Here is a 15,250-nt window from a genome sequence, read left to right as displayed (position 1 = left end):
TGTACTTGCTAATGAGCTAGCTTTAACTTTCAGAAAAAACACACCAAAAATCCCTTCTGTTAACAAAACCATCTTCAGGCATACTAATGACTTAGTCATAGAAAAGGTAAGAGGCAAAAAATATTCCAGACCTTATGATACATGTTAATGGCAATGACATGAAGGAATGTATTGCTATTAACCAGTACTTTAGCAAATGGAGAGTGAGCTCTTCAACCTAACACCTCTTCGTAAGGTGTGGTTATAAATCATGGTTTTCTTTAGTGGCATCTATCCTATTCAGGCAATGTGCTTGAGAATATTTGAGGAAGCTTCAGAGAGCAGCTTCCCTAGCTCCCCTTGTTGCTGAGTCCCTACACGTTTTGGTATCAAAATATTTCTAAAAGTTAATGCTTTAGAGGTTTCACAGTCCCGTGGACAGGAACAGTATCAGGAGTGGCTTTTCAGAAAAGTTCAGTGATAGGTATAGGAATCTTCATATAGATTTACTTTAAACTTTTCTCCATAATAGAGGAAGGAGAGACCAACAATTTCAGTATTATTAAAGAAAATTTATTTCTTCAGGTACATGATTTTTTCAAAAATATTGGAAACTGTCATTCTTCCATTTACAGCACCCAAGACTGCAAATGCTTGAGAATCCCCTTATCAGAGCTTCTGGCTTAGATGTGTTTATTTTGTTGCCAGAGATTAGGCAGCATTCTTGCTGGAGGTTATATACCAGTTGCTGAGGTGTTTATAGGAGAATGTAATCTGCATGAAGGAAGATTTGTTCTCCAGACTGTCTGTACTTTCTCTTGAGAGTTGTCCAAAGAAGGGAGTATGTGTGTGGTGTCTGGGGGAAGGATAGAGGAAGTGGAGCCGGTGAGAAAACACTCTCTTCTAATATAACATTACTCCTGGCTAGAAAAATATAAAGGCTGAGCTTCTGAGGAACCAAATTAGCAGGTTTTGTGGGCTGCACATGACTAGTCAATGAAAATATTATATTAACACTGCAACCACTGTCTTAACTGACAAGTAAAACTGACAACTTTGAGAAAAAAGCATCTTTGGAAAGAAAGGCACTTGTTACACACTGTATCCTAAAATCAGCTGTCTTGTATAAAGCTGTCAGTGCCAGTTTCTTCACTTTGAGATACTAACAGCTTTTTTTTTTTTCTTTTTTCTTTCTTTCTTCTTTTTTTTTCAGTAGACTGAAACTGTTGCTGGTCTCCTCACTCTGTGTTTTTACAGAATTTTTTTTTCTCTCACATTTCTTAAAAGCATAAGAAAAAGCTTACTTTTTAGTAGTTGCAACCTCTTAAGTAGCTGCTGATAATTCTCTATTAACCAATGTGTGCTGCTCTGTGCTTTCAACAGAGTGGTGAGCTGGGACTGGGAAGAAACTTCTGAGCCACTGAGTCTGGGCCAGAGCTTAGAAACAACTGGGATATACAAACCAGGCATTGCCTCCGATTCTCCAGGAGTTACCTTGAAACCAGAGAGAATTGCTATTAACAAGGGGCTTGACTTCTCACAGTACATTCTTGAGGCACTGTGTAGAAATTCAGCTGTCACATTTTTCTGAATTATGTTGGAAAGTAAAACGAATTGGTACCACTGCTAATACCAACATGTGGACATTTGATTAGTGACTATAACTGTGGCATTTTAGAGTAATTTTTGTTCTTTTGAAGAATTTTGTCTTGAATGTAGAGTACAAGCTTTAGGGTAACAGATCCTCAAGCAATAGGAAATAGGAAAAATTAGAGGGTTAATCTATGCATTCTTTCTTTTAATTAGAATTGGGAAAGCAATTTTGATAGTTAGGTCCTTGTACTGAAGAGAAGTCTTTTTCCTTTCCACATGTCCTTTTCCCTAAAGAAAAATATATTTTTCTAAAAACATCCTCAAAGTGTCTGGAAATTTGACATCTCTGGCTAGCTATTTGCTCAGTTCAATTTCTTTCATGTGGATTTTCATGATTTTTAGAGGAGTATAATTACAACTATACTGCTATTTTTCATATTAGAAGTCTCCCTTGAATTCTATTTGAAACTGCCAATATTAAGAGACATGTCCTGACAGGTCAAAAACTCAGTGATATGAACAAGCCACTTAAGTATTGTGTAACAGGAATCTGTGATTTGTATAAAATATGGCTTACGTATTACCCAGCACAGAATATTGGCTGCATTTTTTTGTAACTGTCTCTTTTATGACACTGCCATTTTTCCCTCAGATGAAAATTAAGATACAGCCTTCAGTGACAGCAGTAGTTGAAGAAGATATTATGCAATAAAACAGCAGCCTTCACAGATATCTTTGTCTATTTCTAATCACTTACACACAACTCATGTATGTAATCTTGATGTAAATAAATGCTTCTGGATTTGCAGTTGGTAAAATGTCAGGTATGAGAGAAACTGTTAAGGACCTACAAAGAAACAAGGGGCAACAATAAAAAGACAGATGCTGTTTCATGTCACCTTCATAAAATTACCTGGATATAACTTGCTGCTTGACTAAGGGAAGCAAGGTAAAATGAATATATACTACTTCTGCTAAGGAGGTGGGTAGGACACTGCCAAAAGGAAGAATTAGTCATGGAAGAGCAAAGTATACTTGGCCACGAATGGCTACAGACTACAAGACCTCAAATGGTGCAAAGATTCTGGGGCAGTGGTTATTTTAAAAGCAGAGAGGATTCAAAGCCCAAGGGTAAAAAAAAAAATAATTAAAAAAGTCAAGGCAAGGCTGGATGACCTAAAATGCTGCTAGTCGAGACAGAAGCAAGGAACAAGATGGAAGTGGCTGTGAAGATGGCAAGAAGTGGAGACTGTGAACTGCTGCTGCTTGAGAAAAAAGAGCTGGGAATGGTGGCTGTGGTTCAGCGCTTTTGTGGTTGCTATTAACAACTTCTTGCAAAAATATGTGGCTTATTTAAAACACCCAAACTATTGGAAATCAGCTCTTCCTGAGAATCTTTCTTTAGCTCTAGGTGTAGATTTGGGCTAAGAAGTCCCTCTGATTGCTAATCGCTCCCCAAACTCCCCAGCCAGCCCCGCTGGCTTCGCAGCACTGAACGCGTGCCCAGATGTGTGCAACGCTCACAGATCTGGCATCCAGAGGGCTATAGCCAAGCAATTAACATTTGTGGTCAACTCTTGTTGTAGATAAATGAGACAAGACTTAAAACACATGGAAATTTTCAAGTTAGGACAGTGTCCAAAATCTACAGTCTTTGGCCCAGCACAGCCTCAGGATACAGCCTTTTTTTTAAACTAAAATATTACAAAGGTCAGAGATTATTTTTTAACCCTTTACTCTAATAGAGTATCAGAGCATGAGCTGTAGATAAACAAGGGACTTTGAAATGTTTTTCTTTGCTTGTACGAACCCAGGAAACTGAAGGGTCTTGTCTCTAAACATAACTGTTATCAGAAGCTAATGAAGAAGATAAAATCCCCCTATCCTATTAATAGAATACTTCGGATTTTTCAAGAATTTCTTTATTCTCATTTACTATTGCCCCACCTTCAGGAAATGACATCTCTTTCGCCAGTCACAATTTTCTTCCATTTTCATTTAAAAATAAGATGCAAGTTGGCAAAAAGAGAGGGATTCTTTTCTTAAAAAAAAAAGACAACCAAAGATACCAGAAGTATGAGAGTTTATGTACCCACAAAAATGACTGGGCATCCATCTAGCACCGTCATCCTAAACAGTTTCCCAAAGTATGCTTAAATGGAAATCCAGTTTTATGGAGGATGTAGAGTAGGCTCAAGATAACAAGAAAATTAAGGAAAGTATTGGTCAAAACAAAATGGAAAAAACAAACAAACAAAAACTGAAAAACCCCAACAACTTATCTTTACACAATAGTTTGGATACAGCTATAGAATAAATGGCAGTAATTAGCACATCTTATATCCAAAGCCCTGAGAACCTTAGCCTATCTATACAGCACCATGCTGCAGTAGATAGTTACTGTTATTATTATCACAAAGTGGGGAAAACTGAGACAGTGAAGTTAACGGCCAGGCTGCAGATTTACTAAACATCTTTAACTTGTAAGAAAGAGCTCTAATAAGAGCTCTCATCTTTCCTGTCCTAGGCAGATCTTCAGATCTCAAAGCATTTTTCAGTTTTCTAATGAGAAAGAAGTTTGTAGAACTGATTGCTTTCTGACTCCCAATCACCTTTGTGTTCACCAAGATGTTCCTACCCTGTGCCCTTCTGGCTGAGCACCCCAATACCTATCTTCAGGGGAAGGAAAGATGCTGTGTAGCTAACAGGCACTTATTTTTCAGATGCTTCAGTTCCACAGATGTGAAGAAAACTCCCTGTGGTACTTGCCTCTGGAGGACTCTCTTTGCTGGGTTTAATCACGGCAGTACAGCCTCTGAATATCACTCCATATTTTTGTTGTCAGGAATTTGGCTATCAGACAACAGCTTTCTCCTAGCTGTAGATTCCTGTTTCAAATGTGGAACAGTGGCATATTAACAACACTTCAGAGTTCAAAAAAAGTAAAAGACCAAACTAACACAAAAATATGTCCAAAACTCTTTTCCACAGGAAAATAACCCCCAACCCAACCCAACCCCCCTACCACCATCACCAGTTAAACAAAACAAAACTGACTAATCTTGACCTCTCTCCAAAGGGGAATGTTTTGTTTCTTGAATCCTTGGCTCTTGCTCTTGTATGATACTGGGACTATGACTAATAACCTCTTGCCGGAGTACTGCTGATAATTTCACCATTGAGTAGCTGTTCTAGTTCTGGATCATCGTAGTATGCATTGAAGTTGCCAAGATTTTATTTTTAAAAAACAAAGAATAAGATATACGCTCATAATCCCCCAGTGTTAGAAATACATTTTTCCTCCTTCCTCTGAACTGTTATTTTTCAGATGCCTGCTAAGAAATGGTTCCTTTTTTGCTTTCTCTCTCTAAAACACTTTTCCTAATTCAAAACACATTTGAGGCTGCAGCTCTTTTTAAAGCAAATATGCTATGCATCACATTGAGTTAGGTCAGCATTGCTTATGTTAATGTTTCTTGCTTCACTCAAATGAGGCATCCACACTCCTTTTCAAAGGTAATAAAGCCAGACGAGGTGCACAGCGTTTTCCAATTGGAATAGAAAGTGAGACTCATCCACAGGTTATGGATCTTAGAGCAGACACATATTCTGTCTTACAGTGGAAACTAAATGTATACCTCAGCTATGGCACAGCCACATCAGCCCTACTTCCTTGCCCAAAGCAGGCAGGCAAGAACAAATTCAGTTAATTCACCGCAAGTTTGTTCACTGTCAGTAAGCTAAAGGAAATGAGAACAATGAATCTCAGTCTATGCAAAGCTTGAAAATGGGAGTTAGCACGAATTACTGCAGCACAGTGCTGTGCTGCTGCATGTCACCACTACCACTTCGAAAATTCTTTTCGCTCCTTTCTTGCTTCAAGGAAATGGCATGGGTAGTAAGGTGTGGTGTGCCCGAGTGTGGCCAGAATGAGGAACCTGCTCCTGCTGGCATCAGGTCCCTTGATACAACTCATGGCAAGCACCTGAAAATCAAGGGTCATCTTTAAAACTGTTGGCTGGCTTTACTGCCACAGTTGCTGGGGTACCTGAACCTGCAGCGGTTCACATGCTTTGCCTGACCGAATGTGTCTCCTAAAGGTAGGGGTGAATACCACCAGAGCAGGGCAAGGAACAGGCGGAAAGGACAATGGACATTATGCAGCAGGGAGTGGGAGGGAAGGACTGTAGCTGCTACAGGCACGGATGATGATGGCACCTGCCTGAGGTCTCCCTTTTGGAACCTGTGCACAGGGTGGGGGAAATGGAGTTGCATGAAATGAAGCCTTTAATAGTTTGCAGCATGCCATATGAGTTGTGTGTGGGATATTCTATTGGATGGCAACTATCACAAGTGGATGGGACAGCATGAGTAGGGAAGGGCACACCTATCTGCTTTTTACTTGAAATTTTAAAGAACAAGATCACTTCAATCATTTTTTCAAAAAAGTTTTTTAGCCAGTTCTTTTTTAGCATCTGTAATCTACTCATTATTTGTGATTTGATAGTTATTATATGGGCAGAAAAGACATAAAAACTCCTTTGTACCTAAAATGAGCTTACAAAATTAATAACCATACGATGACTTCTGCAGCAATCAAAAATGGTCGGGAAAAAGGAGTGGGGGAGTGAAAGAGAGAGAAGCAATTATAATAACAGCAAGTTTTGAGATTCCCTGAGGGCTGCTGCTGGTAATTAAACCAACGGCAACATGAATCTCTGTTTGATGTGGTCATGAATTTGTTTTCAAAAGAAAAATCTTTAAAAAGATTCTTTTAAGAGAAATTTTTAGAGAACAAGCTCAGCATGAATAATTAGACCAGAAATACTTTGATAAATATTATTATGGAGAAGTCATTTATGGGCCATGGCATTTGCAGGTTAGAAATCCTAGTGATAAATAAGGTGGCAAGTTTGCACCCATTCTGCACACACAAGACTGGGGCCGTATGCCTGAGTTAGTTCCTCAGAAAGGAGGCTGTCTCTTATTTTCACTGTTGCATTAAGCGTTACAAACATGCAGACAGAACATTTCAGTGAGAAAATCCAGCACAATGAAAGAAAACCACAAACAATCCAAAGGCACTTTTCTTTCCCAGGGGCCTGCACAAAGATCAGAGGTGAAGTTTATCAGTGATAAAAATATCTGTGAGCTCACTCACTCCACTCCCCTCCCCTTCTAACTTCCATTCACTTCTGCTGAAATCATACCCTTGGAAAAATCTCCTTCAGAATGCTTGAAAAATAATAAAGCTTTCGTTTTGTGGAAAAGCTAAGCATTCAGCAACACCACTGAAATCCAGAGAAGATGCAGGTGTTCTGCATCCTCCAAAATCTAGTTGCCTGGGACACCCAAAAGGTACATTTCATTTGTTTCCTGACCACTTCAAGAAGCTGAGGCAGAGGCAATCAATCACAAGCCAGCAAATAACCAACCAGTGAACTAGAACCTAATATATTTACCAGTGGAAACCTGCGTTTAAAAGGAAGAGGAACTGCCTGTTGGCTGTCATGGCATTATTCATAAAGGCACACTAGTAGATCTTATGGATACCAGAAGCAAAACTCCAACAAAGGCAACTAACTGCTAATGAAGAAGGGTTTTCACTCAAATTTCATGGGTCATACGGAGTCATTACCCATGCCTGCAGGAGTTCAACAGCTCTGCCAATTGAATTTGGGGGAAATTAAGTGATTATTTTGTTCTGCGTTTTGTAGCATTGGGCATTTTTCTTCCAATCCCAAGTTCTGGAGCTAACCAGTTATGCAAGAGTATCAACTTCAATTTACAGTGCTAGCTTTAAATCAGACTTATTGCAGGGAAAACCTTGAAAACAGGTCTTAAATGTACATCAAGGTCTCAGAAAACAGTTTTTTTGTGTTTTTTTTTTTTTTTTTTTTCCCCCTTAAATACAATACAACCCTACATCTTGAAGCTAATCTAATACTTCAGGAGCTCAACTCATTTTGAAAATGGAGAGACAGATCACTTGGCTACTGCCAGTGACAAGTGCTGCACGGGTTAACTTTCCAAATTAGTTCAACTGCAGGTTTCCCTCTGGTTCTGAGTCAGTTAAAATATCAAGGCTCTTCTCCATAACATTTTAAGCTATAATGACTTCAAAAGTAAACAAACGTTTCTGATAAAATAACATGTTTGAAAAATGTAATGGATGACAAAGATAACGAAAAAATCCTTAGTGCTTTTCTTTGTCAATAGCTTCTTCTAGGAATATAGCCAGACTGGGCATTTATTTGGACTGGTAAACCATGACTCAAAAAGTGGATCTATTGGCAGTATAAGCAACAGCTCAGTGGTGGAAGCAAAAGGCTCACAGTCTTTCCTAGCTGATTAATCATCATGACAGCCTTGCAGATTAAATGATCTGCCCAGCTCCAGATGTTAGATGTGCATCCATCTCTTGCTATTCTTCTGGTTCATAGGCAGTAGCCTGGATTATTCATTCTTAAGATAATGATGATCATTACTGTTCAAAACAAAAAGGATTTGGGCTTTGTAATTTTATCCTATGATAGAGGAGACTTCTGCAGAAGATAACACTGTACATATAGTCTAGACATGATGAAATACTGGAAAATCCTTCAGGCAGAGGTGGTGACAGTCTTGCACATAAAGTTTTGTGATGTTTCTCTTCTCTACTACCCCCCACCAGAATTGTTATCAGTTGCACAAAGGAAGAGCATGAATACGTAGCTGCCCTCAAGCCCTGCTATTAAGGGCTGTACTAGCCCCTGTTAGATCAATAACAAAATGTACCTTCTCAGAGATGGAAGGCAGCATCTGTTTCACAGCACCCAGTAACACCCCACAGCGTTCACAGATAAGAAAGAAAGAATAGCAGTATAATGACAACATAAAACAGCCTTCAATGACTACTAGGGATGAGAAACATCACTAATTCTCATCTAAATTATTTCATCTTCATTGCCACAGAGGCACCAACTTGGGCTCAGGCATCAGGCAAGAAAGCTCTCAACTGGATGTGGCACACTGGGAAGGGAACATCAGAGAATCAACGCCCTGCTTTCTGAAGCAAGCTGCAGCCTGCTCCTCCCGGAGATCGATCGTTTATGTTACCAGAAGCCAGACCCTGCTGCACTTGGAAGATCTGAGTATTGCCGCACAAATTGGTTTAGCTGCAGGCATTTCTTATTTTCCCTCTGCATATTTTCTCCTAAAGAGTGAAAGAAGTTACTACAGAGTTATTTGTTTTCTTTCTTCTGCTAGTCTCAAAGTAGTACTTTTTTTTCCCATCCAACAGAGAGTAATCAGCTAGTCACTGGAGAATTTCATTCACCCCTAACCACTGAAAAAAGGTTACTAGTGAAGGGAGTCCTCCTACTGAGGACTTCACAGATTAAAATGCTAACATTATTCTGATTCAACTAAGACATTTTCATCCATTTTCATGGATGACTTTGTATGATTCAGCTAACAATTTTAGCTCTGACACATCTGCTCTGAAAAGTGAAAGGAGTTTAATTCAGCCTCAAGCATCACAGTTCCTTTCAGGTGTAAGTTGCTCCTTCTTACTTTATAGTTCCTGCACTGTTGATTTATAGTCTTTAAAAGCAACAGTCTTTTCAAATCAAGAGATAATCTTCTCAAATTATATCTAAGTTTTACAATAGATGCTGAGAGACAATGGGAATAATAAAAATGATAAACATACCAAGTGCTTCTATTTCCATAAAGCCTCAGAAGGCTTTACGATACACACTACTCACAACCGAGGAAATGGAAACAACAGAAGGTGAAATGACTTGCATGAAGTCCTGCAGAAGATGACAAATGAGAACCAGGAACAGCATCCACAGCACCTGAAAACCCCACAGTAACCACGCCAGGATATCTTTCTACGTGGGACAAGACTCTCACAACGATGCCAGTGTCTGATGCTGCCTTTTAGAAGCTGATTTACAGAGAAGGCAGAGGGGGTCTGGTTGCACTTATTCCTCTCTGGCTCAGCCAGGACTTGCAGCATACATGTGCAAGTGAGAAGACCATGTGTGACCAGCTCTCTCATATGCATTATTTATATAACAGTTCTACTGACTGAAAAACGAATAAATCCACGGCCTGCAGATGATGTGCAGACATACAGACACATCATCGCAAATATCACTTTATCTTGATCCTCCCCCCTCACTGCAGCACAACAGAGCCACAAGTACAATAGCAAAATAAGCCTCTGGCTAATGAAGCCAGTTTCAGTCACAGTGGTTCAAGGCCATTCCTACAGAACATTCCTATACAGAACGGTCACAAGGCCTAGGAGTTAAGTGTCATTTTCCAGGGAAACATTTCAACATGAGTATTTCACATAGCTCAAACTTTCTCAAACTCATTTGCAAAGCAGTGCTGCAAGCTGCTCGACACCTCCTTTACCCAAGTGCCCTCTACTCCCAAGCAAGCCTTTCTGTGAAGCCCCATGTATATGTGAGGAAGTATATATGAACCCAATTTTTGAGCCTTTAACTGTCTCATCACTTGGGTTCGATAATTCTGTGTGCTGTGACCCCATGTAACACAGGTTTATTTTGCAGAGTAGGCTAGGTACAACTCTTTACAACTCCTGCCCGTTCTCTGTTCTGCTGTTGATCTTCTGCAGAGGCAGTAAATGAGCTGCCAGTCACGGCTGAGTCTGTAGCTTTCTGTCCATAACAGCGACTACACAATACAAGAGGTCAAAATGAGGTTTCTCTGCTTATGTATTGTAACCATGGTCTATTTATAATTCTACGGTTAATTTAGAGCTTGCGTATCCATGCTGGACAAAGAAACTTTCCATGTGTAGAAAATGACACAAATTCAATCTTTGCAGACAGTTCCAGAGCCTAAAACTGCTATTGTTCGTACAGTGAACACCTGTACTAATTATGCACTTCACTCACTCGGGGGTCATTGCTCATGGCAAAGGTTTTAAATCAGCCACCCCAGGAGACGGACATCATTACATTGCTGGAGCTGTCGTTCTGGTGCTGCAGGGCTGGGCAAACCTGGAGATATACTCCATCTCTGAACTCTGTAAAGGTGAAAGACTGCAATACCCCACTGCTCAGCACAATAAGATAGTATAGAAAGTCTGGATGAATAGAGGAAATAATCAGATACAATTATTGAAATGTGAAGTTTAACATTATTTTTAGATTTAAGCTATGTTCTGACTTGTATGTAAACTACATTTTTTCATCTCTCATTGTATAGAGTAGTGCCTGATATAGCAAAACGTGCAAATGTGAGAAATGACAAATAATATCATTTTATTCATGTCGTGATCCATAGATGCTATTTATGAACATAAAATTATTCTGGAACTCAGGTTTATTTATTTATTTATTATATGCCAAGGTTGGCATTCATACTTTTTTCTCTGATGTAGTTTCCATTTGAAGTCATCGACAGCCACTGCAGTTCTGCCCAGACAGCTCCTGGTTGCTTTTCAGTGATGCTCATCAGTGCTGGTGCTTCCCTGAGCTCAGGAAGGCGGTTTTAATTGTTGCCTGCCTTTGGCTCAGGGGCTGCACTTAACATCGGTTCATCACTGCTTACTGGGCCACACCTGACATCCTTCATTACTCTTCTGCCTGTCATTTCTATTCGGAAACCTTCATGCAACGTGTACAAATGAGTACACACGTGCCGTATACTGTTAGGCTTTTCAAGCTACGAATACATACAAGAATGCTGTCACCAACTTGACAGATAAGCCTGTTTCTAGGCTGCTCTTACTGCTATTTGTTGACTTTCTGCTCTCCAGAACAAAAGATCTCAGGAATAACGTTATACAGAACTTGAAGAATCAATTTTATATGATCCGAAAACCAGCATGTAACCAGTCAGAGGGGGCAGTGATACCTGCATTTCACATGCCTCTTCTAATTGGACAGGCAGCAATTAAAATTCACATTTCTCACTGGCAAATTGCTGAGCAGAAAGTTACTTTGGATAGGTGCTTGCTTCAATTTAATGCACTCTAAAGTTTCACACTTTCCTCCATATAAAAGTAACATCGCTTCCGCCCCAGGAGAGGAGCACTCGGTGAATGGCAGATGGTGTGGGCAGGGTTCTCCATGGAGCTGTTTCAGCCTCTCCGCATCGACAGCACCATACAGCTGGGTAATTAAACAGGGAGCAGGAGACGAATTTGTTCAGGAACAACAAAGAACAGGAGCAAAGGCTGTTTGAAGCTTTCCGCATTTTCACAACTGCCTCCCGCGTGAATGCTAAAAAGGTTTTCAAGGATGCAAATAACCAAATACACCAATTCTTTATGAGGTGCCTAGGAATTCTAACAAGATCATTTGATTCAGTTTATATCAAATCATCTCCAAATTCTTAAATCCCTACTTCATCTTGCAAATTGACAAGCACAATATAGATTTTCACGGACATGTATATGCAAAATTTTTCTGCCATTTGCATGGCCCTTTTCAGACAGATTCATTAGGCAACATTAGAGGAAAAATCCCCTGAGCTCTGTGTATCCCATGAAACTCTCCCTCCATTGTGACTGGGGAATGAGACATGTTTTGCAACAATGTCTCCTATACAGACAATAGTTCCAATTTGCTTCTCTTTCACCCCAGAGTAAATGAGGAGTAAATTTATTGATGTCAACGGGATTAAGGTAATATAAATGGCCTGAAAATGAGGATCACTGTTAGCATTTAGAAGAGGACACTCCAAAGGCTTATGCATTTGCACACAACGTATCCCCATTGTAATGGCAACCAACTCGCATTACTGAATGGTGTGTTGCTTCAAGCAGACCCTCCTTCCCAGCAACATAGTGACAGCATTTTCTTTCACTCTTTTAACAAATATCCCTGCCATGCAAAGTATAGCCATTTTTTCATTTCTCTGTTATTTAAATTTCCTAAAGCTGCACAGCTTCATAGAAAACATACTGCAGGGAAAAGAAAAAAAAAAGAAAGAAAGAAAAAAAAAAAAAGCCCAACCTGGCAGAATGTATTCTGAGAAACTACTTTTGGAACACAAACTGCAAGGTTTTTAGCATACACTGTAAAATTAATAATAACCAAACAGTTATCTGAAGTGTAATTAAAAATATGTTTGTTTGTATGTTTGCACTGGTTTTAGATAAAACAATCCTGAGACCATGTGTAAAAGTCTTGAGCTGCAGGACAATAATGAGTTTGTGAATTAGGACTGTAAATTCCCTATGCTGCGAATGTGGGAGCCATCAGGAGCACACATGATTGAGTCAGCAGTTACCAAGACACATACATACAGTACAGGCCACTTAAGTCTCAAAACTGCCATTTATCATTTCCTGAGAGAACACTTTCTTGGCAAGTCTCCTCTAAAAACATTTTTTTTTTCCAAAACAACCGACCATTCCAGCAGGCTACGAATACCACTACAACTTGGTCTATTTTTCACATCAAGTAAACTATAGGCTCTGGTTTTCAGTTAATTAAAGAAACCTTCTTTTGAGTTTTCTGAACTTTGCTTGCAGCAGTGTAGATACCACAATGAACCAGCTCTAAAATAGTACCAGTCGCAGAGTAAACTCTCCAAAGACAGACAAAAAATAGCCCTAAATACAAGTGTGGCCCCAAGCTGTAAAGCCCAGCATACGTAACGGCAAACCCAGCCATGGTGCCAAACTGCTGAGTTTGGTCTCAGGTTAAAATAGCTGCCGTGGGCTCCACCAGTGTTCAGGCAGCAGCATCTGCTCAGAGCTGTGCCCTAGCCCCATCTGCTGTGATATTGGTGTGCCCTGCCACTGCCTCAGGGTCCTGCCTGAGGTCAGAGCCCTGATGGGCCATGGGCTGCATGCACGCAAAGAGGCACTGCCCTTGCCTTGAAAAATGCGTGAGTGAAATAGATGAGATAGAACAGGGGTGGGACAAAGCTCGTATTTTCATTCCTGTTTTATACATATGGAACCGAGATACAGAAGGATTAAATGTCTTGCCTGTGCTCACACAAAAAATATCTGGGGCAAAAGCTAGGAATTGAACCAAAGTTTTCAAGTTCAAATCAACATCATCTTCCTTCATTAACCCTGTGCTTACTAACTACAAGGCTGTACTCAAATCTGTATTTGCAAGCTCAAACATTAGAGTCATGTTCTGCCTTTGGGCACGCAGGGGGAGAACATCTTGTATAGCAAGCATACACGTTCCACAGCAATACTGACCAGTGGCTTTGCTGCCTGAAGCTTTAGAAAAATCAAACATAGGAAAAAACCTCCTGTATTTTGATTTCCTGTTTCGGGAAGGAAGTCTAGATTCTGTTATTTCTCTGCAGAGTTCCCTGTGCAAACAGTCACAGAAACAACAAACTGTTGCATTAAAAAAAAAAAAAGAAAAGTAAATAATCACGTAATAGATTTCTCTAAACATCTGACCTGCAGTTCACAAGTTGTTTTTTTTTTTCAAAAAAAAAAAAAAAAAGGAAAAAAGAGCATTTATAGTATTTGTTTTATTAAAGAAGGAAAGAACAACATACTATTATATTACTTTCCCTTCAGAAGACAAATATTATAACACCAACTTATTTTGTTTTATTTATTTTTACATTATTATTTACTGAGAATGTGTGATTTAGAGGCTCTTTCTTTAGCCAAAAGGTTATTTTTTTTAAAGAAGAATAAATGAACCTGAAATTTTGACAACTTGCAGACAAATTGCAAGTCTTCACTCCAAAATGTAGATGTAGATAGGCACTTTAAGGAAACACTGACAAGATTGAAAAATAATCACAATAACGTGTGCAAATAGTGTCACCTCCTAACTTTCTTCTTGGAATGGCTAAAGCTTTTCAGCTGAAACTTCCCTAAACCTTCAGTCTGAGATATCCAAAATGGAAAACACCAGGTCAGATAGTTAAAACTGTACACAACTAAAACAAAGTCTCATAATGGGAAATGTCTCATTAAGATTTAGTAAGGATCTGAAGCACTCCCAATGCCCAAGAACAAGCAGGTGAGTACACATAATAAATCCCAAAAGATATTTACATGGGAGACAAAACATGCTTCATTACTTGGCTTCAATACCACATTTTTGGTTACCAGAAAAGAGGACTGTCGTTACTTGCCTCTGCCAATAAACAGAGGCTCTGTTGTATGGGAAATATGGCATATCACAATTTCTTTTTGACATATTTCAAGTGGAAATTCCAAACTACTTAAATTTGGAAACACGTAAATGGTTTTAGCTTCATAATGAATGTTGGTAATACTGAAATATTTCATTTTAAAAAAGGAAGGAAAAACCATGCCACAGTCTCAATGTGCCTAAAAGGAATAAAAGACTACAAAACAGTCTAAATGCAGCATTTCAATGTCCTGGGATTAAAATGCTTAACACAATGGAAAAGTCTAAATCAATGATCGCAAAAAAGGATTTAATGAAGATGTCAGAACAGTGTTTCTCACATGTGACAAAACAGAAGTTTCTCACAGGACTTCCATTTTTGTCCAAAATGCTATTTTTGCCAGTTCTATCTAAACTATGAGATGGGGTGTTTAGGCCTTCTTGCTTTCTGAATAAAAATCCCCCCGCCAACAAAACTCGACACTGTGCAGCCTCTACTTGCCGTTCGCACACTGCTCCCGAGATGTTGACACAAGTGCCTGCTCACTTGGGAGGCACTTCAGTGCCGGCCCCCAAAGAAATGCCTG

The 15,250-nt window shown here is 39.4% G+C and overlaps 1 protein-coding gene and 1 long non-coding RNA gene across 10 annotated transcripts in view; one reads left to right on the top strand and one right to left on the bottom strand.

Moving 5' to 3' along the window:
• The window catches only part of KCNQ1 (potassium voltage-gated channel subfamily Q member 1), a 389,773-nt gene that overhangs the window by 7,500 nt on the left and 367,023 nt on the right, over positions 1–15,250 (bottom strand). Inside the window, exon 18 of one of the 6 annotated variants that reach the window (XM_068683462.1) lies at positions 4,329–4,460. The exons of the other annotated variants lie outside the window; for them this stretch is intronic. Within the exon in view, the coding sequence (XP_068539563.1) occupies positions 4,395–4,460 (66 nt within the window). The 3' untranslated portion in view covers positions 4,329–4,394. Of the gene's footprint in view, positions 1–4,328; positions 4,461–15,250 lie in introns of those variants that run through there. 6 annotated transcript variants of the gene reach the window in all.
• Positions 1–15,250, top strand: part of LOC137857236 (uncharacterized) — a 79,196-nt gene that overhangs the window by 29,047 nt on the left and 34,899 nt on the right. The window lies entirely within an intron of this gene.

Source organism: Anas acuta, chromosome 5, assembly GCF_963932015.1.
Source record: "Anas acuta chromosome 5, bAnaAcu1.1, whole genome shotgun sequence".
In the NCBI taxonomy this organism is placed as follows: Eukaryota; Metazoa; Chordata; class Aves; order Anseriformes; family Anatidae; genus Anas; species Anas acuta.
The sequence above is the reverse complement of the archived record's forward strand: the minus strand, read 5'-3'. Positions and strand labels throughout refer to the sequence as shown.